General features: G+C 35.2%; 1 protein-coding gene across 4 annotated transcripts in view; it reads right to left on the bottom strand.

The window, feature by feature from the left end:
* Positions 1-25,980, bottom strand: part of NUBPL (NUBP iron-sulfur cluster assembly factor, mitochondrial) — a 242,682-nt gene that overhangs the window by 128,676 nt on the left and 88,026 nt on the right. For all 4 annotated transcript variants that reach the window (XM_072962887.1, XM_072962888.1, XM_072962889.1 and 1 more), the window contains one exon: positions 8,419-8,509. In XM_072962887.1, coding sequence (XP_072818988.1) covers positions 8,419-8,509 — 91 coding nt within the window. The remainder of the gene's footprint in view (positions 1-8,418; positions 8,510-25,980) is intronic.

The raw sequence follows: 25,980 nt of genomic DNA, 5'->3' as shown, positions 1-25,980 counted from the left end.
CCTTTCTTACAACAAACACTTGACTCATCCATTTTTCAAAACTTAGCTCAAAAATTACCTCTTTCAGGAATTCTTTCCTAAACCCCCAGTTTAGAATCACCACCTCTGGGTTCACAAAAAACATGCTTATACTTCTATTACAGCATTTACTTATGCTTATGATGCTTATAATTACTGGCTAATATGTCTTACTATAAGCTCCTGAGAGCAGGGATCAAGTCTTATTTGAGCTGATAGCAAAAGAACCAAGTATTTCTCATGCCTACTAACTACAAAGAAGATATCCAATAAATGTTTACTAAATAAGAGGAAATAACATCTTCAACATTTCATTTTTGTAACAACTGCAAATTTTAAAGCTAGGTTTAAAATAAGTAAGTTTATTTTAAAAGAAAAGATTTTTATTTTAAGCCAGTGATAGTTAAGTTGTAAGTAACAAAATTTTTAAGAATGCTCTACTTAACTATATACATGTATATATGGATGTATGTATATATCCTTCCTCAGATACAGAATCTGTGATAAATATTTATAAGAAAAAAGCCCCAAGTATTTGTCCAATGACTATGGTACCTACTAAAATATCCAAACAGAGCCATATGAACTCAGGTCCTCCTGATTACTAAGACTGGCATCTTATTTTTAGTTACTATTCTTGCCCAAGCTGACAATAAGAACATTCTTGCTCATGCGAAGCTTCTGGATCAGTAAGAAATAAGAGGTTTATAGCTGGATCTGTCTCTATCTTATAACCATTAGTAAAACTTAGCCCTTATATTAGGAACCCAATCCCCATGATACTATTATACCTACAACTGATCAGTATTACATGTCCCCCAGAAGCCCCAAGCATAAAGAAACCACATTTTCAAATCTAGAATTTGATACTCAGCTTCCTGCCTCCAACTCCATGTATTAGGAACCCACACGCATCACTCCAGATCCTCTTGGTCTCACTCATCTCTCATTCCAGCCACCACTTTGGCAACCAGCTCTGCTTGGGCTCTGACCAATGTCACAGAGGAAATATCTGACAGTACCTTGTTTCATCCTATATGCTGTGTGCCTCTCACCTTCCACCCTAAAACTTCCACATTGATGCCAAAGACAGGACACTGCCAGACACCACAGGACTCTGCCAGGACTCACTCATACAGAACTTGGAAATACAAGTGAGTTAATACCTCCCGAGGTGAGCCTTTGGTCAATGGAAGATGGATAAAATTAGATAAATTCTTCCCCATTTCTCCCAGATAGACTGCCCTGAGATGGAGTTTATACAGTCCCATGCAGTCAAGTAAGCTATGTCAGTTAGCAACAGCCAGCTTGATAGCACATTTTCATATTGGTTCTCCTTTCTTTCCTCCTCCCTCCGTCTGGTTTTGCACTCCCTAATAAATAAGTAGTACAAAGAGCTCTGCTTTCTGGGAAGCCCAGTTTAAAACATTCTACCACTTCAAGGAAAGTTTGTGGTTTGTACACTGCAAGGGAGATCCCAAAGCCCATTAAATTGCAAGCTACTATTTCTGCTTTCTTTTCCTTAATTGAAAGACCTCAGAGACAGCAGAATAAAATCAAAACCTTACTGTCACTGCTTCCTCACCCATCATTTCTCCAAACCTATTACAAATGCCAATCTCCAGAATAGTCTCAAATAAGACCTTTGTACTAACACACTCAAATAATAATCTTGGTCCATGCACTATTTTAGCCTGGCAATATGGATGGTCTGAAGAAAAGTACAATGGAGTATGCTCAGCTACTAGTCCCTTCTTTTTTCCAGGCTGTTAGTCCCAGAGCTGGCATTCTGAACACTGCTCTTTCCATCATGACCCAAATTCAGGCCCCACAGGACTCTACCCCTTATAAGTATGCAAATCTATGCTCAACGTATCAAAGCTAAAATATCAGGCAAGATTGGCACTGTCCTACCACACTGAAACAACATGAGCAATCATTTCACTCCATGTAACATAATTCTCAAATGTCCAATTATTAACCACATAGGTTCTTCCTCTTTTCCTAAAAATGGGAAAAAAGTAGCAAAAGACAATCATTCAGACATGTCACAAAAATTAACTGCTAAATAATGTCTTAAAACGGTCTTTCTTATTCATAAAAATATATATATTGTTTGCAAATTAAGTCACTCATATACCCAAAAGAGAAAGTTAAGTATGCAGCTGATAGACAAGAAATTTAGCAAGAAACGTCTTCATTTATTCAACTAAGATTTATTAAGCATCTACTATATCACCAAGCAAAAGCAAAAGCAAAAGCAAAAACAAAAGCAAAATAAAAGCCGTAAGGCCTCTGCTCTGTGGATGCTATACTGCCTAGTAGAAGAGAATTTTAAAAATTAAACAGATAACTCAAAAACTCTACCCTTGCAACCGCAATAAGCAGAGTGAGGAGTCAGAGAAGGAGCCATGGAATAGCAAACACTAAAACTGAGTCCTGACAGGCAGAAATTAGTTGTGGGGTAGAGGTGGAAGACAGTAGCAGTGGAAGGCATTTTAGGCAGAGAGAATAAAATACGTGAGGGTCCTCAGCACAGAGCACGGCATTTTTGAGAAACAGAGGCCACTGTTGACTGGTGTTCACTGAGTAACAAGGCTACCTTGTTGGAACTGAGGTTGAAGGCGGGGACCAGATCACAGAGGGCTTGATAACACTGGTAATGTTACAAATGCTAATATCGGTAACACTAACATTAAGAATTTTAAAAATAATAGGTTCTATCAATTTTTGTGCTATGAAAATATAATTTTAGGAGACATACATAAAAACTTGTAGGCCAGTGAAATTTCCAAACTGGAAATTAGAGAAGGCTTATAGCTAAGCTTAACTAGGTCTCCCAAAGAAACATCACTATTCTACTTTCTCCCAGTTCTGTAACGACTGCTCTTTTGAAGAGCAGACCGATTCACAGGCTCGATACCATAGATACTTATTGAAGAAACCCTGTACTGTTACGTCCACTGCCGGTACTACTGCCAGAGCAAATCTAGCCAATTTCTTCCCCCAATTTTTTTTCATTGTGGTAAAACATATGTAATATAAAATTTGCCATCTTAAAGTGTACAGTTCAGTGGTATTAAATATAATGGTGTCCAACCATCACCATCATCTACCTGCATAACTCTTTTCATCTTGTAAAACTGAAACTCTATACCTATTAAACAGTAACTCCCCATGTTCCCCTCCCCCCAGCTCCTGGCAACTATCATTCTACTTTGTGTCCTTATGAGGTTGACTACACTAAGTGCCTCATTTAAGGGGAATCATACAATATTTCTCTTTTTTGTGACTGGCTTTATTTCACTTATCACAGCTTCCTGGTGGTTCATCCATGTTGCAGGATATGTCAGAATTTCCTTTTTAAGGCTGAATGATATGTTGCATGTATACAGCACATTTTGCTTATCCCTTCATCCACTGATGGACAGTTGGGTAGCTTCAACATTTTAGTTACTGTGAATAATGCTGCTAAGAACATGGGTGTACAAGATCTATCCAATTTTGATAAACGAGATGTCATTTCAGTTCATTACCCTGTAAAAATGCATACAACATACACAAAATCTAAAGTGGAAGTCCAGAAGGAAAGTGAAAAAGATGCCTTTTTTCATCACTTTTTTTTGGTAGCTTGTCTAATTTCTCTTTTCTCCTGCTAGCCTCAACAAATCTAGACCATCAATACTTTTCATGCCCCTTGGTATAACTTCATTATTAATGGCCCCTTGCCTTTTCCCATGGAGTCCCCAATTCATGGATGAATATTCCCCACATCTTTCACCTTCAAAACTCATTTTACATCCTACTTTCACCAAACTACTTTCCTTTTTTAAATGCTTTACTCACTGGTAACCCAAAAAGAAAAAAGGGGACAAAAGCAGCATATGTTTTCTTAAAGTATCCCTAAAAAGTTTTTAAAGTACCATTCAATTATTAAAGTAACTTTGAATCAGCAATAATGGGTTCTATTTTAAAAAGGAAAAACTTTCAGAGGTTATATAGAGTATTACAAATAAAATTGTAAGCTATTCCCCCCCAACTACCTAACAATAGTAAGTTTCTTTTAATTTTTCTCATCTGAGAGAAGACATTGAAAATGTCCCGATAATTTTGAGAAACACCAAAAATGATCAAAAGGTTAGGAAATAAGAAGGAAAAAAATGTTTTTTTAACCTGGGACTAGACAAGGAAAAGAGACCATGAAGTACAATAGACTTAACAGACATGGCCGCATTACCACCATGCCTACTATTAATCGACACATGTTAAGGGCGGCCCTCTGACAGAACTAAAGAACACCACCTTGTATCACGGCAGGAGTGAATCATAAACACAAAAGTGTATGGCCTGTGTGACACATGTACACGTACATCTGGTCAACACTGTTTGCTGCCACCCTGTGAAAGAAAACCAAAATTAACAGCCAGTAGCTACTAAAATATACTTAGTTGTTCTGTAGATAAATAAAGCATTCTTCAACGACTTCACCTGCTACAACCCCTGGTTAAGACAGTTTGCAGCAAAGCAAGTAGAACTCTGAAAAGAGGCTGCCTATTCTTCAGCTCAGCATTGTAAAAAAAAAAAAAAAAAAAAAAACCCAAAAGAAAGAAAGAAAGAAAGGGGGAGGGAGGGAGGGAGGGAGGAAGGAAGGAAGGAAGGAAGGAAGGAAGAAAGAGAAAGAAGGAAAGAAAGGAAGAGAAAAGGGTTTTACAACATTAAACAAGAATTTAATTCAGCCTATTCAATGACCTATGCAAGAAACAATGAACCAAGCAGAGAGATGGATGGTCTTTTGTTTTGATAAACTAGGGTGATAGGATTCTTCAAAGAATATAAATCTCATCTCTGAGATATTTTAAAGAAATAAAAGTGCCTAAAGCCAGAGCAAACCAAATCAACTTTTTAAGATTCCTTCAACCTCTGATTATGTTAGGAATATCACTCTGCCTTAATATTCTAGGTATAAAAGAGGTTATAAACATCATCTAGGAAGGCAGCCAGAAAAAAGTCATTCCCATAACACTGTGACTATGGCATATACCCCAGGACATTTCCCAAAGATAATCAGAGGAACTCTAGCATCAGATGAAACCCAAGGGTCCACAAGACAATAATCAGAAGAAGCAAATTATAAATGAGAAGCTTTGGGAGCTCCATCTACTGGATCAGAATTTAATTGTCTATCTCAATAACTTCAGTAACATCCCTAACTCTCTACCCTGGAAGGAAACACGGTAACTTCAGTAATAAGTAGAGTTCACCCTCACTCTTTATGCACTTAAATTACCTTAAAGAAATCTTAGTTGCTTCCTTGTAGTTCTAACTGGAGATGAGTGCTATTACAAAAGGCCATTTGCTCAAGCTGATTTTCCACATTTTCTCTCTCATAAGCGCATACACACATTCATTCCTAAACTTAAAAAATGCTTAACACCTTAATTAAGACAGATAGAGTAAAATACTGTGACGTGAGTGCAACATTTCTACCCTACCACAACAGAGAAGACAAGTGGTTCCTACTCAAAAAAAAAATCCATAGTTAATTATTAATAAGCAATGTGTCATACTCAGTAAAATTACTTGACATTTTAATTTTAGTAACCTCTCTTCACAGGCCTTCTAATTCTCCTACTTTATTAGCTAAGTATATTCTTTAGTAAAACTAAGTAGTAATAAGTTCATGAGTATTCTGAAGGTAATTTATCATCACAAAACTGAAAGAAAGCAGATTTCTACCAGTAAGTCATTTGAGAAAGCCTAGTGAAAATCCTCAACACGGTCACAAAAAAGAATATGACATTAGTGAAATGTGACAACACATTTCTGTGTGCAGCTACCACTTAATATTCACTTGTAATTTCAACTGAAACCTTTCTACTCAATTTCTAGGACTATAGTTTGGCTATACTATAATATGAAATTTGCATATTATGTTATTTGGAAAGTTAAAAAAGAGAAAAATGACTGGTATTTGCTCTTTAAAATAAAAAGGTATATTCACTTAGATGATAATTTCCCCAACTATACATGGATTTTATTGTAAAGGCCATTAGGTTCCCAAAGCAACAGGTCATTTGCAGCCATTACAATGTCAACCTGTTGAGGTTTTTGTACAATACTCTTTCTACAAACTTGCTAGACTTTCCATTACCATAACTTTGCATGCTAACATAGATAAATCACTATTGTTATTTTAAGTGAATAGAAACATTCTCAGCCTAAGAAACCCAAAACTATTATAAACTGAAATTTTTCTTCAATTACTGAATTTCCTTCTCTAGAATCAAATGTAAAATTTATTTTGGTAATCAAGGCTAAAATATCATATAAGTACAAAAAGTGTGGGTTTTCTTTAACAATCTCCTCAAAAAGAAAAAAGAAAAAAGAGAATGTGAATAAACATACAATCTGTCAACCTTAACGTGGAGTTTTAAAATGAACAACAAATGAAAACTATATTACCAAGTGCCTGCTTAAATAATAAAGAGAAAAGGACAATCCTGAAGTTCATTGCCCCATGGTTGTCTAGCTAAGTCCAAAAACAGAGGAACATTTATAAAGCTGAGATTTCGCTCACTGGTCTATCTCCTCAAAATTTGAACTGCTGAAAAAAAACCTTTCACAGTTTTTCTTATTGTTAATTAGATAATTTCATATTACACTGTGTTTTCTACAATGGAGAGTAATACACAGGATAAATTAACATGACAAAAATGTCAAAATGTCAAAATGATGCCAATTAGTACTACGGTGGCAGGTTTATCTAAGATACAGAAAATAATTTATAAGATGGGCTTTCAAGAACCCACATTTTTTAAAGTGAACACCTTTATCATTCATTTTATTTCTTGGGAGGCTTAAGATCAGCTTGTCAACACACAAAAAAAGTATTCTTTTCAGGCTTTCCAAGATTTCCAGTAGCTCATTTTTACCAGAAAGCCTAGTCGATGGCATCCAATTTGCAAACATCAAATTTAAGATCACAGTTTCAATAAAACAAGAAGAAAGAAATTAATGTTCACTTTAAGTATTTATATTGGCGTAGACTGAACAGACTGCTTAAGAAAAGACTGACAACAAGGGTTCATTTTGCCATCACTCATGTGCTGCATGGACTAGTTTTCACATTACTTTAATCAAGAGATAGACATAATGAGTCCATTATTTAAAGTATGCAAATTCATAACTCCTTCTTTGTGTAAGTTTGGTATTTTGGCTCATGTCACATATCTGCAAACCAAGTATGCATCCCACTAAAAGGCAAAGAACAAAGAAACTAGAATTACTTAGCTTTTTAAAATTTATATTTTCATGAAACAAGAAAGTAACTAAGTGGCTGCTTGTAAGACTGGTAGGGTCAATTTAATCATCACTAGATCTTCAAGCTTCCTTCAAAGTGTTAGGGAGATTCCCTATTATCTTACAAACAGTTATTCAGAACTTAACAGTGTACCTGACTTCAACAACTATACCACAAACAAAAGCACCTTAAATAGCAACGTCTAATTATCTAATTTTTAATAACAACAACAAAAACTACTCCTATTATGTACCCAGAAAATCCAATAAACACCCTTCAGTAAGTATAGTAACTTTGTCCTAAATTCATGGAAAATTGAAAAGCCCAATAAGAAACAAATTATTCAATTTTATACTCTTACTATAATTAGAAATAAATTTTAATACACTAATTTCATTGAAAACCATTTTTCAAGAAAAGTTACCAGCTGTCCCAATTTCTCATTTTTTGATCATAGAATTTCTTTGTTCTTAAAACTTCATATTTAATAGCTTTGCAAGAAAATATAATAACAAGAGTAGAAAATATTAAAGATTTATTCAAAACAATTACTCTGTCCTATTGATGGCAGTGAAGGTTGGGGACAGAAACTAGTGTTTTATGGTGTTTTCAAAAACACTTTAAGACAAATATAACAAAAATCAGATTAGAGAAAGTAATTTTCACCTCTTCTAACACAAATATAGTCGATACTTTCTATTCAAATACTCCAATATATCCATACATTTTGTATAAACAGGCAATGATGATGAGCTAACTTTTGAACACGTACGGTGTGCCAAGCACTGTGCTTTAAATGCACTACACTTACAGCAATTTTGTAAATTGAGCGATTACCTACAGCAATTGTCTGCTAAGTACAACCGTTAACCCTATTTTACATATAGGGGGGTTGAGGCACAAAGAGGTTAAACAATTCACTCAAAGCCACATTGTTAATCAGTGACAGAGCTGGAATTCAAACCCAGACAGTCTGGCTCCATATCTGATTTTGGAATTACTATTAAAGCACACGTGGTATATGGCACAACGCCTGACACCCAGCAAGTACTAAATAAAAGAGTAACTATTACCATACCATTTATCTCTTCTTTACTTACTCTGTGATAATTCTGGACTCCCTTTCAGATTCATCATCTTTGGAATTGAAGGACCATACACATCCACATCTAACAAACCAATGGCCTTTGACTGTAAGAAAATAGAATTTACTATGAGCTTATTTCCACTGTTCATCAAAGATAAAGCACATGCAACAGTAAATCTGACTACAGCAAAGACAATTTGCAAAACATTCCAAAATCATAACCTGAATTTTCAAAGCAAATATAAGGTGAAAGAACATAAACCGCTTAGGGTAAAAACTTTACGTTGGGCTACTAATCTCTTCTAGATAACTGACTAGAGAAATCCACTGCATACACTTTAAACACTGTGGTTCAGATCTCCCATATAGTCACAAACAAATTAAGACTTTTTGATCTGAGAACTAACAAATAACATGTATACAATGTTAAAATAATGGCTTACAATGGCAAAAAAAATCCCATGAAGATGGAGCATTAACTTTTGGAAAGGGCATCTAACACAACAAAGAATACAAAATGAAGGGGGAAAAAACTCATAGAAACCAGACCATAATTAAAGCAAGTGAGAAATTCTGATGCAAATCTGGCATGGAAATGCTAACAAGGATAGTGGCAGACATAGCAGAGACAAACTCTAACGTGCAAGTCACAGTTAAACACCCAAAATCTTCCAGCGAATTCATAAACAACTAAAATTGTTTTCTGTGATGATCCATCCAGCTGCCCAAGGGCAGAATATCCTGACTGGTCTCTTCACTAGCTGACAGTTAATCAGCAGATTAACAAAGAAAGGAAAACAAAATTCACTATTTCCAAGTGTCTTTTTTTTCCTTCTCCCTCCACTACTCCCTTGCTCTTTCTCCTTTGATAGATTAAATCCATCTGTTATTGGTTTTTCTCATACACAAGCAAACAGAATGCTAATACTAACTATATATATGTCTTTGAGTTATGCTTCCCCAAGACTTACAGCTCTTCTCCCTCTCTCCCTTTATCCTGGCAAGATAAAACTCTCAAGCTTTCAAAAAAAATTTTTTTAACTAAACAGTCTCTCATCTTCTAAATTATCTACCTATTTCCAGACATAAAATTACTTTTTAAACCTCACTGTCTGGTTCCTATAAATAGACTAAATAAGGTACATTCAAATTTATGTCCCTAACTTTACACTGACTCAAATTGCAGTTCTAAGAAAACCATTTTATGTCTCTGTGTGACTCACAGAGACTAAAGAACTAGGGATTAATATCTGCTTCTACCAAAATCTCAGTTTAGTGTAAAATACATGAGAAAGGAAGAAGGACACATTATCTTTAATAGAATGGTGATATACAAAATTTGGGTTTAATACTTTCAAAAAATCATTTTGTGTATTAGTTTCCAGCTTTCTCCTCAAAAGTAGGTTTGATACCACTTTACAGGGTTGCTATGAGAAATGTAAATAAAATCCTTAGCAGAGTGCCTGGCCCCCAGAAGGAATTCAAGTGGTGGGAAGATGTAATCAGGGAAAGCCTAGTTGTTTATTTGGGTGATTTAGGATGGCGTGCTTTTAGAGATTCTGATTTGTCCACAGAGCTGGCTGTGGAAGCCTAGTTTATCCAGGTTCTTAATACAACATTGCTGATAATCCTCTCCATCCTTTGCTTCCTCTCTTCTTCCCTGCCTTTGTCCTTCTTCCCTTTTCTCTTTCCTCTCTTCCTACTGACCTTCCTACCTTTTCCTCCTCTGTCTCCTTTTTGATATATGTATATATGTAGACACTGATACTAAAATTAGGTCAGTCAGTAGTTTTAAGAAGGTAGGAAGATTCAATGAGAAATTCTGACCAATTTTAACTCCTTTCAAAGCACAAACAAAAGAATTTAGTTGAATTAAGATAGAACTAAATTCACTATGGATAAAAAGATTTTCAAATGAGGGGGCCTAAAACCCTAAGAAATGTAGATAATTGTTAATACTATTTCCTAAGGGTCTGCTAATACTATAACTATCATCCTAGAATTTCCTCTCTGTTCCACATCTTTTCTTGTGACACCTACAAAACTAAAAGCTACCATAAAATAACAGTAATGTTAATAAAAACAAAAATATTCTAAGATTCTTTTTCCTTGGTTTCTTATTTCTATTAATGTTGGTTTTATAATAACTTGAAGGGTTAGGTTCCAGGCTTCAAATTAATCTAAAAATACCTGTCCAGTAAAATAACTTAGTTTTTTAAGTTTATGTTTTTATGAAACAAGAAGACAACTAAGTGCATGCTTGTAATATAAGGCCTCTAAGGTCCATTTTATCATCACTAGATCTTCAAGTTTCCTTCCAAATATTAGGGAGACTTTATCATCTATCTGTCTTGTCTTCTAGAAGAGAACCATGCTTGGGCGGTCTCACTTTCCTAGACGACCCCATGCTCTGGGACCACCTCTCACCTTTTGAGATGACCCACACTCTGTCTATGGAGAGTGTATCCATCTCCTAGGGTCGCTCTCACTTTCTGAGATGACCCCACGCTGTGGGGCCACCTCTTGCCTTGGAGATGGCCTGTGTTTTGTCTATAGAATGTGTATCTCCTAAGCCACCTCTCTTGCCTTCTGAGATGGCCTGCACTCTGTCTATGGAGTGTGTATCCCCCTGAATAAACTTATTTTCACTTAAAAAAAAATTCTTGTCTAAAAGTGAGCCCTTGACATCATGATTTAAGACAAAACTGAAGATCTGCCTTAAAATTTGCTATGGTAGGTATGAATTTATATATAGCCATTAGATGGCTGCTAATACATGTTATTATATAAGAATAAAGAGGGCAGGGAGGGAGATTTCAAGATTACGGCATTCTTCTGCTTCCTAGAGAATGGAACTAAGAATAACGTATTAGGTTCTCTGTATACTGTCTCTAGGAGTAGCTACCAACTGACTCAAGAAAGGATGGAGGTAAGTTAATTAGCAATGTTACATTAAGAACCCGGATAAACTAGGCTTCCACAGCCAGCTCTGTGGACAAATCAGAATCTCTAAAAGCACGCCATCCTAAATCACCCAAATAAACAACTAGACTTTCCCTGATTACATCTTCCCACCACTTGAATTCCTTCTGGGGGCCAGGCACTCCACTAAGGATTTTATTTACATTTCTCATAGCAACCCCGTAAGGAGGTATCATACCTACTTTTGATGAGAAAGCTGAAACCTAATACTCAAAATGATTTTTTTAACTATTTTTTCTAGAATGAAGCAAAAAGGAAAATTAAACACAAAAATACTGACCACATAAACCTCTACCATAACTTGAACAGGATCTGTTGACAAAAGACATACAAAAAGAAGAAGTCAGCACACTTCTCATTAAAGGGACAAATAATAGGAAATATTTTAAGTCTTGTGAACTATTTGATCTGCAACTACCCAACACTGCCACTGTAGTACCAAAGCAGTCATAGACAATATGTAAATGAATGAGCACAGCTACGTTCCAATAAAACTTTATTTACAAAAGCAGGCAGGATTTAGTCCACAGGTCATAGTTTGTCAACACTGATTTAGAAAATAAACTTTTTCATATCCAAATTATTTCAATCATCCAATACTGTAATTTTGGTAAAGCCAAAAGCAGGCAGAACAGTCATCTCTTTAAGTGTCAGAGGAGCTGTCTCAGTAAAGATCTACTTCCTCATCCTTAATTGGCTAGTTTTTAAAAACAATAAAGAGTTCACTTTTCAGGCTGTTTCACTAGAACTAAGTCAGCATTTCTTGCTTTAATTTTATATATTGTGAATAATATCAGTGTCCATTAAATAGAAACACTGAAGCCTGTATTAATTAAAGTCTATTGTACTTTCATTTGGCACAGCTTTTGAACTGGTAAAATTACCATGGCTACAAAAATCAGCCTAAACATACTTTCAAGTCTAGAATTCAATAATGTTCAAAAGATGCCAAATAAACTTCATTTGTTTTTCATAATTTACTCCATTTTTTTTAAATAGGCTCCTATTTAAGTATATAAACAGTCTTTCAATTTAAACTTTCAAACAGTTTTATGCTGTAGGAAAATAAATGAGCAATGTAGAGGCTATAAATAAATATATGTAGCTGGGTGTCCAACTAAGTTTTGTGAATCCTTTCCACCTCACTCATCCTAATAATTACATTTAGTCAAGAAAGCTCCAATTAGGATTTTCTTTTTCTTTCATTTCAGCCAGGCCCAAAAGAATAATCACTACAAAAGCCTTACCAAGTATACAACAGATAAAGAAAAAAGATTATTAGTAAAAATAAGTATAAACTTACTATTGTAAAGTAGGATTGCCACCTTTAATGTCACTACAAGCTTAACCAAATATTATACTCTCTTTTCTGACTCTCCTGCAGCACTCAAAGTCTAGCAGATAACAAGGCAGATCAAACCCCAAGATACTACTTAGACTTTTTATTTGCTTCTTTATATTCATAATACCCTGTGAGAGCTGTAAAAGGTGGCAGAATTATTATACTGTTTCATTACTATTGCATGAAAGCTGCAATTTGAGAGCCTGTAGTCCTGTTTTTTTGTGTTGAATTTTAAAGGCACCAACAACAATTTTGATACTGCTTTGTTCTTCCAACAGAATTTACACCAAAGAAGATTGTAAAGCTTCATGACATGTTCTTTTTATCCATGTCATCTGCTAATAGAAGCCATCAAAACAACATCTTAGAGCAGTCCACCCCATTACCTGTAAGTAAACATTCATTTAAGACTAAGATAGACTTAAAGGTATCCGTTCCAGAGAGGTACCAGTTAAGAATTCCAGGATTCTCTGCACATTATATTACATTTAATCTTGGTCTGGCAATTGGGACTTATTCAACTTAAAGTTGAGTCAAATCTGTTCTTTCTTCTCCTACCTAGCTTTAAGTCAAGCTGCCATTCACAAGAATTTTAATTTCTTAGTAGAGAAAAATATGTTTCCTAATTCTGTTAGCTCACATTAAATAAGAATCTGACTCTCAGAAGCTAATAAGTTTGGACAAGGTGATAAGAGAAGAATTTCCCACTATTTACCAAAGGACTGTCTAAATCTTCAAGCTCAGTCAAGAAAGAGGTAAAAGGGCAACATAAAGGAAAAAGTTCACCTGGCTAGACAGATGGCAAACAGAGATGAGCTCATGAAAAGTACAGAAGAATCACATATTATAAACTAATTATAAACAAGCTAAAAAAGTAAAAGTGGAATGGAAATAATAGATTTCAAATTAAAGACTATTTTAGAGGGAAAAAAAAAAAAAACAAGCCTAAGAGATCGTCTTAGTCTTCTGTCCACTTTTTAGTGAAAAAGAAATAGGCCCAGAGATAATGCCACAGCTGGGCCTAGCTTTCAAACCTCTTTCCAATGACATACTCTAAGGACTAAAAGCTAGCAATCACTCCCCTTTGTCTCTCTCATCTCATCCCCAACTATTTCCCCCTTTTCACTCCACTCCAGACACACTGCCCGCTGTAGTGTCTTTAACACATCAAGCATGCACCTGCCTTAGGACTTCTGTAGTAGTTGCTCCTTCCTCCCAGAATCCATTCCCTGCTTCTCTCCATCACTTCCTTCGAGTCTTGATTCAATCCTTCACTGGCCACCCTATCTAAAACTGCAACTCCCTCATCATTACACTGCATATTTCCTATTCCCTTTCCTGCTTTTTCTTTCTTCTTAGCACCTACATTTAACATACTACATGTTTACTAATTTATCTTGTTTATTGTGTCTCCCCTACTAAAATGTTAATTTCATCAGGTTAAGGATTTTTGTTATGTTTTCTTCACTAATGTACCTAGAATCCAGAACAGTAGGCAATCATGAAGATACTCTGTTCCATCTCAAGAAATTCTGATTCAGTAAGTCTGGGCTGGGGTCCAATAAACTGCATTTGTAACACTCTAGGGTATAAGATGACCACAATGTGAAAAACAGTAATACAGATAATACAGGAAAGGCAAAGATGAAAATTTGCTGTAAGGCCTCACGCCTTGGGACCAGCAAGATCAGGGTAACAGTGATCTATAGTAACTGACAGTAACACTGAAGACGAGTTTTTTTAAATTATAAAAAAGTAGTTCACATGCTGCCATATGGGTAAATACTCAGTCACATATTGCATGGGACATATGTATACAAAAAATTATTCATTGTTTATCTAAAATTCAAATTTAATTGAGTGGGTGTCCTATATTTTTATTTGCTAAATTTAGCAACCCTAACCCAGCATCTCTTCTCAACAGTGTAGTCAAAATGATTCTATTAAAACATAAGTCAGATCACATCGGCTCAAAACCCTTCATTGTTACCCCTCTTGCATTTCACTCATGAAAAGTCAAAGCCCTTAAAACAATTCACCAGTTCCCCGCACCCCTGCCTTCCAACCCTGTTAATTTTCCTCACTTATTACTCCACTGCACTTCTTACTCCAGAAGCCACAGCGGCCTTTTCACTATTCCTTGAATAGTAAGCTACACATGCTCGTACGTATTAGCCTTTGAACTGACTGTTCCTTTTGTCTGACACAGTCTTCCCTCAGATAATCACATAGACTACGCTCTCATCTTTTTTAAGTCTCTGCTCAAATGTTATACTTTCAACGCGATCTATACCACTTTTAAGTGCAAACCCACCCTCACACTCAAGCACTTCCCATCTCCGTTATCTCAGACTACTTTTATCACTTTCTAACACACTATTTGTTGAATGAGTGGATGAACAAATGAATGAATGAACAAACCTCTATTTGTTCCTCTGCAGAGTATCAGGATTTGTTACTACATGATCCCCAGAGTCCCCACCAAGCTTTAACATTCTATGATTCCATGAAATTCCTTCTCTTAACACTTCTATACTAACATTTTAAGTTACACGACTCAAAACTAGCTAACATAGTCAAAGGTAAAAAATCTTCTGGTGTTAAAGAAAGGGTCATAAATTTCCTTGCAGTCTATTCCTAAACACCACCTTTCCCCAAGAAAATCCAATGTCATCTTCATTTTTCTGTTGATTGCAACTCCAGAAAAATGCAACTTCCTGGAAGAAAATCTAGTGCAAAGACTGGCTACAGTGGGCTGCTGTTAAAAAAAATATATATATATATATATATATATATATATATATATATAAATATAAAATATATATATATATAAAGCGTAGACTACCTAAATCTTTAAAAACTAAAAGCACAGTACAGTATAAATGGCTTATTAAAAGAGGACAATTTTTAAGTGTGTGTGTGTGTTTCTGTTTTTTTTTCTTCTTTAACAAGAAGCAATTCCCTTAAGTCCCACATTTTCATCTAATAAGTAACAGAGAAAGTAAATTAGGGATAAAGCAACTAAGATTTAAGAAGTAAAACCTTGAATCTTTGGCCTTTATAATTAAAAGGGGAAAAAAGTATTAATGCTCTTAGTAAGTAAAGTCTTCAAAATCAGAGAAAAATCAGAAAGCCTTCTATCACCAATAGTAATACAAATGCACAAAAGACACTAATTCCTAAAAGTAATATAGTCATCTTATCTGTGACATCAACCAGCCACTTTTTTGCCAGAATCCAAGCCTAAGGACCTAGAAACCTAACCAAACAAGCACCTTTCCCACATCAGATAAGGTACTGCAGCAAAAGCACTGAAATTCAACATCAATTCCTTCAGAACGTCCTTAACTAAACTGCAATGCAGGGGAGAGCATTTACAATTCTGACAGCAGCTCCTGCAAAGAAAAGCAATGCAGCAACCACAGAAACCAGATGCGGAGAGCACCCGATCCACTCTCCAGACTCAAAATCATAGAAGCCAAGGAGCTGGTTTTAAAACCCACTACTTCATATGCCCTCTGCTTTCTTGCTCTCAGCGACCCTTCAACACTGCCCTGTTGAGGATTCAGGGTCCTCCTATTCCCCCAAATAATTTACCGAGAAAAAGAAATGAGAGAGGGAAAATGAATTGGTGAGAGCCAAGTTCAGGAGCAAGAGAGAGAATAATTAAGAAAAAAGAGATTGTTCTGTGAGAAGGATCTGACTGACTTCTTATTGTACAGAAGTGGATGATGAAATTCAAAGGATGTGCAATAGTTTTGCCACCAGCATGTTATAAAGTAAATGAAACAAAGGAAGAATATACTAAGTGTAAAATCTGTGTAACTGTTCTCTTTCTAACTCATAAGCAAATTCAGCAACTTCCATTCCATTCCAAAATGAGAGAATGAATTACTGGCAACAAGCTGCACTTAACCAAAAGAAATTTAAAAGGTAGGCCAAAGGGTGCTGAGGAGGAAACACTCAGCCAAAAGCTTCTTTAGAGCTATTCAAAACAAAATTGCTACTACTTCTAATGGGATATTTCAAAGCATGTTGTGCAAAATGCTTTCTACATAAAACCATACAGAAAATAGAGGGTGAAAGCAGTTTGGGGCTTTTTACCGATCTGAAAATTATCTTATAAAACAGAGCTTTTACTTTATCGTGTTTGATTAAGTTGGATGCGTGTGTCTGTGTACTTATAGAAGAGGAGGAAAAGCAAGTCAGGAAAAATTCCTAATACAAGATGGGCTTTAGGATTCATTTTAACACATTTCTACCCTTCTGTTACAAAATTAATTGAAAACAAAAACAAAAAACCCAGCCTTATCTTTGACATTTTAATATTTGACATCAAGTCTCTTATTCAGTACACTGAATTATTCCTATAAAAGATACCACAGAGATAAACACACATGTCTCAAGTCAGTTAATACTATTAATATATATTAGTGGTGATCTGTTAGCAAGCAAAATAGTTTAAATACTCCATAAAATAATGAATCTCGAGGATTTAGATAATTCAGTTAATTACAGATGGCATCCATGAGTGAAATAAACAACTGTACTGTATTCAGATATATACATAACTACACAACAAACTAAAGTTCAAAAACTATGAAAAACCCTCAAGCTATTATGATCATCACATACAAAATGATGTTATAAAAAATATCATTCTGTAAAAAAAAAAAATGACCTAAATCCAGGTCAATTATATTTATGTAATTAATTTCAATTAAATACCTACTGAAATATACAGTATATTTTAAATACCTGACTCACCCCTTGATGCAATATTTATCTTTTTATTGAGGTATAGTTGATTTACAATATTATATAAGATTTAGGTTATAACATAGTGAGTCACAGTTTTTAAGATTATACTCCATTTAAAGTTGTTATAAAATATTAACTATATGCTATACAATATACTCTTGTAGCATATTTATTTTATACATAGTAGTTTTACCTCTTAATCCCATGCCCCTGTCTTGCTCCTCACCTCTAAACTCCCCACTGGTAACCACTAGTTTGTTCTCTGTATCTGTGAGTCTGTTTCTTTTCTCTTATATTAACTAATTTGTTTTATTTTTTAAATTCCACATATAAATGATAACGTACAGTGCTTGTCTTTTCCTGAATGATTTCTTTCACTAAGCACAATACCCTCCAAATCTATCTATGTTGTTGCAAATGGCAAAATCTCATTATTCTTCCTGGTTGAGTACTATTCTGTTATATATATATGCGACATTTTCTTTATCCAATCACCTGCTGATGGATATTTAGGTTGCTTCTGCATCTTATAAAATGTTTTTATTGAAGTATAGTCAGTTTACAATGTTGTGTCAATTTCTGGTGCACAGCATAATGCTTCAGTCATACATGAACATACGTGTTATTTGTTTTCATATTCTTTTTCATCATAAGTCACTACAAGATATGGAATATAGTTCCCTCGTCTATATACTATGAACTTGCTTATCTATTTTATATATATTAGTTAGTATCTGCAAATCTCGAACTCCCAATTTATCCCGTCCTACCCCATTCCCTCCCTGGTAACCACAGGTTTGTTTTCTATGTCTGTGAGTCTTTGTTTTGTAAATAAGTTTATTTGTCTTTTTTTTTTTTTTTTTTAGATTCCACATATAAGTGATAGCATATGGTATTTTTCTTTCTCTTTCTGGCTTACTTCACTTAGAATGACAATCTTCAGGCTCATCCACATTGCTGTAAATGGCATTATTTTACTTTTTTATGACTGAGTGGTATTCCACTGTATAAATACACCATTCCATTGTATAAATATAACTTCTTTATCCAGTCATCTGTCAATGGACATTTATGTTGTTTCCTTGAATGGCTACTGTAAATAGTGCTGCTATGAATACTGGGGTGCATGTATCTTTTTGAATTAAGGTACCCTCTGGATACATGCCCAGGAGTAGGATTGCTGGATCATATGGTAAGTCTACATATCTTAGCTATTGTAAATCATGTCGCTATGAACATTGGGGTGCATGTATCTTTTTGAATTAATGTTTTTGTTTTCTTCAGATATATTCCCAAGAGTGGAATTGCTGGATCATACAGTAGTTCTATTTTTAGTTTTTTGTGGAATCTTCATACTATTTTCACAGCAGCTGCACTAATTTACATTCTCACCAACAATGTGCAAGGGTTCCCTTTTCTCCACATCCCTTGATGCCATATTTTAAAATGAGGATCAATAATAGATTTTTTCCCAAAATATTAACACCTTAGTCAAAGTTCAGAAATGTTTAATCTATTAATTCTAAGTATCAAAAATTTTTTTGATAAATGAAAATCAACATTATTTAATACCATATGAATCATATAAGAAACTATTATTTTTAGTATTTTTAAATGACTAACTTATTAAAGGCATAGTAGAATGCATAGAGAAGAAATCTAGGATTTGCACCACTAAATAGATGGGTGATTGTGGATAAGTTACTAACCTCATCGAACCTCTATACCTATAAAAGATTAAGAAGGTACATACCTTAGAGGATTTTTGTAAGACTGTGGAACAGTGTGATTCTGTGAAACTTAAAGAATAGCTAACAGTTATGTAGGATGTAAGCCAGGCACTTCCTAAACACTTTATGTATATTAGCTTATGTAATCCTCACAACTTTATGAGGTAGGTGTATACTAGGTCAAGGCACAGAAAGATGAGTAATTTACCTAAAGTCACACAGCTTTAAGTGCAGGAGCTGGGATAGGAACCCAGGCAGCCTGCATTCAGAGTTCACAAGCAACCACTGTAGCATGCTACCCTTCTCCAACAAGACAAATTAAGTCAAATTCCTAGCACAAAGTAAATACTCAATATTAGTATCTTATTTCCTTTCCACTGAGACCTCTTCATGCACTGAAACAAGAAAAACGAGCATTCATTCTCAGTGAGTAGTTATTTATCACACAAGACAACCAACAAAAATAACATTCTAATTATTAATCCAAGCAACTAAGTAACATAAGCTTTGAGAATAACAAAATGATTCTTAATGTGCACTTATTCCTTTTACCAGAATTGTCTGTTTTTGTTTTATAAGAGCAAAAATCCTGTCTAGTTTAATGTATTATATGAGATTACTATGAAAAATAGCCTCTACTAAATATTAAGCAACATATTTCACAGAAATTGGATTAGGGTTTTTGGTATACTTGCTGATTTTTAAGTTACATACTTACATAGATTACACAGAACAGACACAGCCAAAAATGCAGTTAAGAAAATAAACAAAGCTCGTATGCTCAAGCCTAGAAGATATTTGGCTGGGCCAAAAAAAAAAAAAAAAATCAGCTGTTGATTACAATGGATACCAAGTAACAAGAAAGGCAATTTATTATATTCTGCTTCTTATTTTCTTTTTGTTGTAGCTGTACAGAAATCTTTATTTCTTCATTAAATAAAATGCCCAATATTTACTACAAGCTAACACACATAAAAACAGCCAATAACTGAATCCTTATGCTATGGCAGTCATTATGCTAGACACATTACATAAATACTCTAAATTTCACAAAAGCTATATAAAGTAGCTATTATTATTGTTGTTGTTATTGTTATTATTACACATTTCACAGATGAGGGACCTCAGCTCTGAGAGGTCAAGTGCCTTGCTCAAGTTCACACAGTTAATAAGTAAAGAGTTGGGGTTTGAATTCAAGTCTGTCTGAAACCAAACTCCACATATTTCCTACCAAACATACCCAAACCTGGTTGTGTATCAGAATTACCTGGGGAGCTTGTTAACAAAATTGATGGTCAAATCCCAGACCTAAAAATAATCAAACTCCCAGAGATTCTGATTTATTTAACAAGCTCCTCGGGTGATTCTTATGCAGCAAGCTGGCAATGGTCCTAAGAGTAGCACTTAAAAACCACCATACGACCTCAAAAAACAGCCTCCTCCATGTTCCATTAGGTTTGACAATTAGAAGGTAAGATAACAGGGTTCTCAGCATCAAATTTTGGATTCAATAAACAGTATTCATAGATTAAGGACCCAACTCAATTTTAGATTGGGAAATACATTTTGATAAATGGCATTATCATCTTTTCACTCACCACCAAAACCTGGTACATCTTTAATTCCTCCTTCCTTTCTCTTAAATCTGTCTGTTCCTTTGCCTTTTTACTACTAACTGGAGGATATCAGTATCTGTGAACACTATTCTGCTAACCCCTGAGAACTCCTACCCTCACCAGCTCTTTTCATAGGCAGAGCTCACCTTTCACTGTAAAGGTAGAAAATGTCAGATTCCCCACTTTCCCAGCCTCCTTTGCAGCTAAGACACAGTCATGAGATCCAACGCTAGTCAGAGAAGCTAGGGAGTGCCCAGTCAAAGTTTTCTTCTCTAACAAAAAAAATCAATAAGATAGCGCACCCTTTTTCTTCCTCTTTGTAATTGAGTGAGACAACTATCTTGTGACCATAAAGATTTAGCAAAGAGAAATGCAGAAAGGCCACCCCAGGGTCCTGATATCGTTGGGCCACTTTTTAACCAACTCTTTAACTTCCAGATTTCTTTTATGTGAAATACTAAACCCTATTTTATTTTATTTTATTTTATATTAAAACTAAGCCAATTTTAGTTAATAAGTTAACTCTCACCCTGCCTCTTGCAACACCTCCCTTGCCTCCAATCTGTCTCTAATTTGCTGCTCAAATCACTATATTCAAATCACTATAAATCTTACCTTTGAAGAGCACAGATTTTATTATGAACTGTATAGTAGTAGAAATTTTCTAAAGGATCCCTCTGATTACAGGACAAAATCCAAAGTCCTTTCATGTCACATGCATCTAGTTTATCTTTAGCTAGAGCCTCCAATAAGCCCTCTTATCTCAATACACCACAAACATAACCACACAGACTACTTCTCTTTTCAAACATAATTTCCTGTTTCCATGACTTTGCTCACATAGTTCCTTCAACCTGAAATTCCCTTCTTCCTATTTTTCTACCTGCCAAAATTCCACCTACCCTTCAAATTTCTGCCTCTGCTTAAGACTGGAATTAATTTCTCTCCACTCTGGTATTAACATACTTTGTTTATACCCACCAACTGCTACACATGCCACATTATTCCTTATATGTAAATAAATATGTGTATCTGTCTCCCCTACAAGGCTGGAGGCTTTGTGAAGGTAGCCCCCATGGGTAAACACAGTATCTGATACAAGATGGTCCTTGGATTGTTCAACTGAATTTGCCCATAATCAGTTAGATGTTCTCAACTATGCTGTTTAGGAGCCAAAAGGGATGAAGACTGTATTCTAAAGAGAAAAAAAAAAAAACTATAACAAAAATATTTGGGATATTTTTGAAATTATTTTCGTGGAACTTCAAAGGTACAAAATTAATGTTTAACTGTTAATTGCTAAATGAGAAGCAGAAAGACAATGAAAAGCCTTAGAATGTGCTTAAAATATTTACTTGTGTATGCCAATTCATCTCTACTCTCTTGTGATTAAAATGACTTCTTAAATTCTATGTCACCCACCAAATTGCCAAGCTTCTATCTCATTATCATTTTAGTCCAATGGGAAATGCAATTCAAAACCACAAGAAACCACCTCACACACAAGAGAAAGACTATAATCAAAAAGACAGAAAATAAGCATTGGTGACGATGTGGAGAAACTGGCATCTTCATACACTGTTAGTAGGAATGTAAAATGGTGTAACTACTTTGGAAAATAGTCTGGCAGTTCCTCAAATGTTAAACAGAGTTGTCACATGACCCAGCAATTCCACTACTAGGTATATCCCCAAGAGAACTGAAAATATATGTCCACACAAGAACTTGTACATTCACAGTAGCATTATTCATAATAGACAAAAAGTGGAACCAACCCAAATGTCTACAACTAATAAAATAGATAAATCATATGTGGTATACCCATACAATGGACTATTTACTCAGCAATAAAAAGAAATGAAGAAATGAAACATGCTACAACATGGATAAAATATTATGCAAAGTGAAAGAAGCCAGTTAAAAGACCATAAATTACATGATTTTATTTATGTGAAATGTCCAAAACAGGCAAATCTATAGAGACAGAAGGTAAATTAGTGTTTGCCTAGGGCTGAGGTTTATGTGGAGGTTGAAGAATAATGGCTAAGGGGTACAGGATTTCTTTGGGGGGTAATAAAAATGTTCTAAAATTGATGGTGATGGATGCATAATTCTGTGAGTATATTAAGAGCCACTGAATTGCACACTTCAAAGAGCTGAATTGTGTGGTATGTGAATTACATCTCAATAAAACCATTCAAAAAATGCTATGACTCCAGTCAGTTATAACAATCAGCAAGACTTAAGCAAAGACATAGATTATTTATTAGTAGGTAAAACAGTACAGACTAAAAAATATTGTGCATTTCTACCTTGACCAAAAGCTGACTGGAAAAGTTCAACCCATGCTAAATTCTCACAACCAGGGGCAATTCTAAAGTATACCAAACTTGAAAATGTGCATATTATTTTTCAGATGCATTGCAAAAATATACCTGACATCAATTCAACTGTACAATCAAGAAACCTGGAATGGAGGTCATTCCTCCCTTCTTCTTCTCCTCTCTTATATCCAATCCATCATCAAGACCTACCAGTTTTGCCTTCTCCACCATTTCCCCTACCAAAACCCAAACTATCACCATGGTCTCCTCCTTAGGTTACTGTAATAGCCTAAATTGGTCTCCTGCAACATTCTAACATCTCTTCAATTCTCTATGCAACAGTGAAGTAATTTTTAAGCAAATCTGATCAAGCCTATCCCCTGCTTAAATTTACTTCCCACTGTCCTTAGGATAAATTCTAAACCTCCTGACATGGTCCCCAAGGATGCTACTCTCCCTCCCATATTGATTGCAACCTCATTGGCCTTCTTTTGGATACTCCACCTCCCCATGCTCCTTTCCATTCAGGGTTTTCTGGAACAAAGGTCCTTGCTCTCCAGGAGATTTCATTCTAATGGGGGGTAGGGGTGTGGGGGAAGGAGACATGGAGCAAGAGGATAAATAAATAAGAATTTGGAGCGATAACAATTATTACCATGAAAAAAATAAAACAGAGTAATGGGACAGAGAGTAACAGTGGTTGTTGGAAAACAGATGTGACTGATGTTTCTCCTTCAGGGAAGTCTTCCTTCAACCCTCAGATTAGGATCAGTACCCTGTTACATGCTTTCCTGACAACAGGATTTCTCCTTTGTAGTACTTATCACAGATGTAAATAAACATCTTGGACTGCCTTACTCACCACTCTATCCAAAACACCTACCACAGTGTCTTTCATGTAACAGATAGTTAAGAAACACATTTTAAAGGAATGCCTTGGGTTCTCCAGCTTCACAAACTGAACTATAAAACCACAGACCATTGTGATGTAATCAATTAACCTACTCAACTCTGCCAGAACCAAAACCAAGAGTCACCAAGAGAAATGAGAGGGTATCTGTCCCACCCCTGCTCCACGAGCCTCAGCAATAGTCTCTCTGCCACCTTTGATTTACTACTGCTTACGTCACATTCCCTGCAGTGTTTCATAAGGTACGCACTTCAACAGCTGGCTTCCATCTTCCCTGTCTAATCATGTATAAAAATAAAACATCATTTACATTATCACAATTATTTCTACGGCAAATATGAAAACGTCAGAGCCCTAACTCAAGGACTACAAGTAAAAGTGGCAGCTTTGCAGGGGATTTTGTCAAAGGCAGATGTTAGCTACTCAACTTCCAAGCAAGTCTGTTCTTTCCTGACTTCAATTTCCTCCTTTAAAAATGATATTTCATAGATTCTCTAGATCTCAAATTTCCCTTTTTCTTTTGATTACTTATGACTTCCTTTTGTAACATGAAATCAAGTCCCTATTTTCTCCATTAGGAAAATATGTTCTACTATCAGAGCACTCTTGAAAAGACCTGATGCTCAGAACATGTATTATTTATAATGGAGAAAATCTTTTAAAAGAATTTATATCACAAGCTCTGTGATGTGGCCACTGCAAAGACAAAGTTGGAAGCTAATTAAGCGCATTAAATGGAGGAAAAGTAATATTAAGATTCAGCCCTTGAATACTTGGTCAAATGCCTATGAACCACAGTGCTTAGGAAAAGTTCTAGGCCAGTATTGTTGCAAACATCCCTCTTATTCCAAATATGTCCTCTACCCCCACCTCACCCCACCAGAGTGGTCTGATCCTTCCTTTGACACTTAATCTTTTGTAAAAGAAAAGACATCAGTAGTCTAACTAAAAAGCTTCTCTGCTGGTTAAAAAAAAAAAAAAAAACAAGTACACAAATTTTCCCCAAAACATCCTTTCCCTGGATGAGTGCCACCCTTAGTCATGCACAGCTGGTGTTTGTGCACTAAAATACTCCGTTCATAAACAAGCCCCCTCTATCCTATTATCATTGGCATCTATTAATTTTTAAATTGTCCCTACCATGATAAAATTTCTATGCTATGTAGCTTTTAGAGATAACCATTCTAGTCAGTATCCAATTCATCCTGACACAATTTTTTTTAATTCCTCAGAGAACTCCTAAAAGAATAAAGGTTACCACCACTATTTTAAGACAAAGAAAATATGTAAATTGGCTAATAAAATAACAAGCAGACAACTGCTTAAAACCAATATGCTACAACGATTACAACAGTTAAAACCAATGCCAATTTTTAAAATTATATATTTAGCAACTTAGATAAGTCTTAGGATATATGTATTTCTTTATCACAACTTTAAAATGTACTACCAGTTAAAAACCCATTTTCCCAAATCGACTCTTACTTCCCTGGTGATCTTATTCAGTTTCATAGCCTTAAATACCACCTATACTCCGATTTAAATTTCCAGTCCCAACTTCTCTGAACTCGGGACTAATCAATTTATCCTCTCAGGCATCTATAAAGCATTTTAAATTTAACATGTGTAGAGACAATTGAATTTTAACCCCCAATTTCTCCTTTAGCCATCTTTGCCAACTCAGGAAATATCACTACCATTCACACAGTTGCTCAACCAAAACCAAGTAATCTAAAAAGAAATGAAATTCTGAGACACACTACAACACGGATGAATCTTAAAAACATTATGCTAATGAAAGAAGCCAGACACAGAAGGACAAATATTGTAGGATTCTACTAATATGAGGTACCTAGAATAGTCAAATTCATAGAGAACAAAAGTAGAAGGGTACTTGCCATGGGCTGGAG

This window comes from Vicugna pacos, chromosome 6 (assembly GCF_048564905.1).
Source record: "Vicugna pacos chromosome 6, VicPac4, whole genome shotgun sequence".
Classification (NCBI taxonomy): Eukaryota; Metazoa; Chordata; class Mammalia; order Artiodactyla; family Camelidae; genus Vicugna; species Vicugna pacos.
Note: the sequence above shows the minus strand (reverse complement) of the source record. Positions and strands in the feature narration are given on the sequence as shown.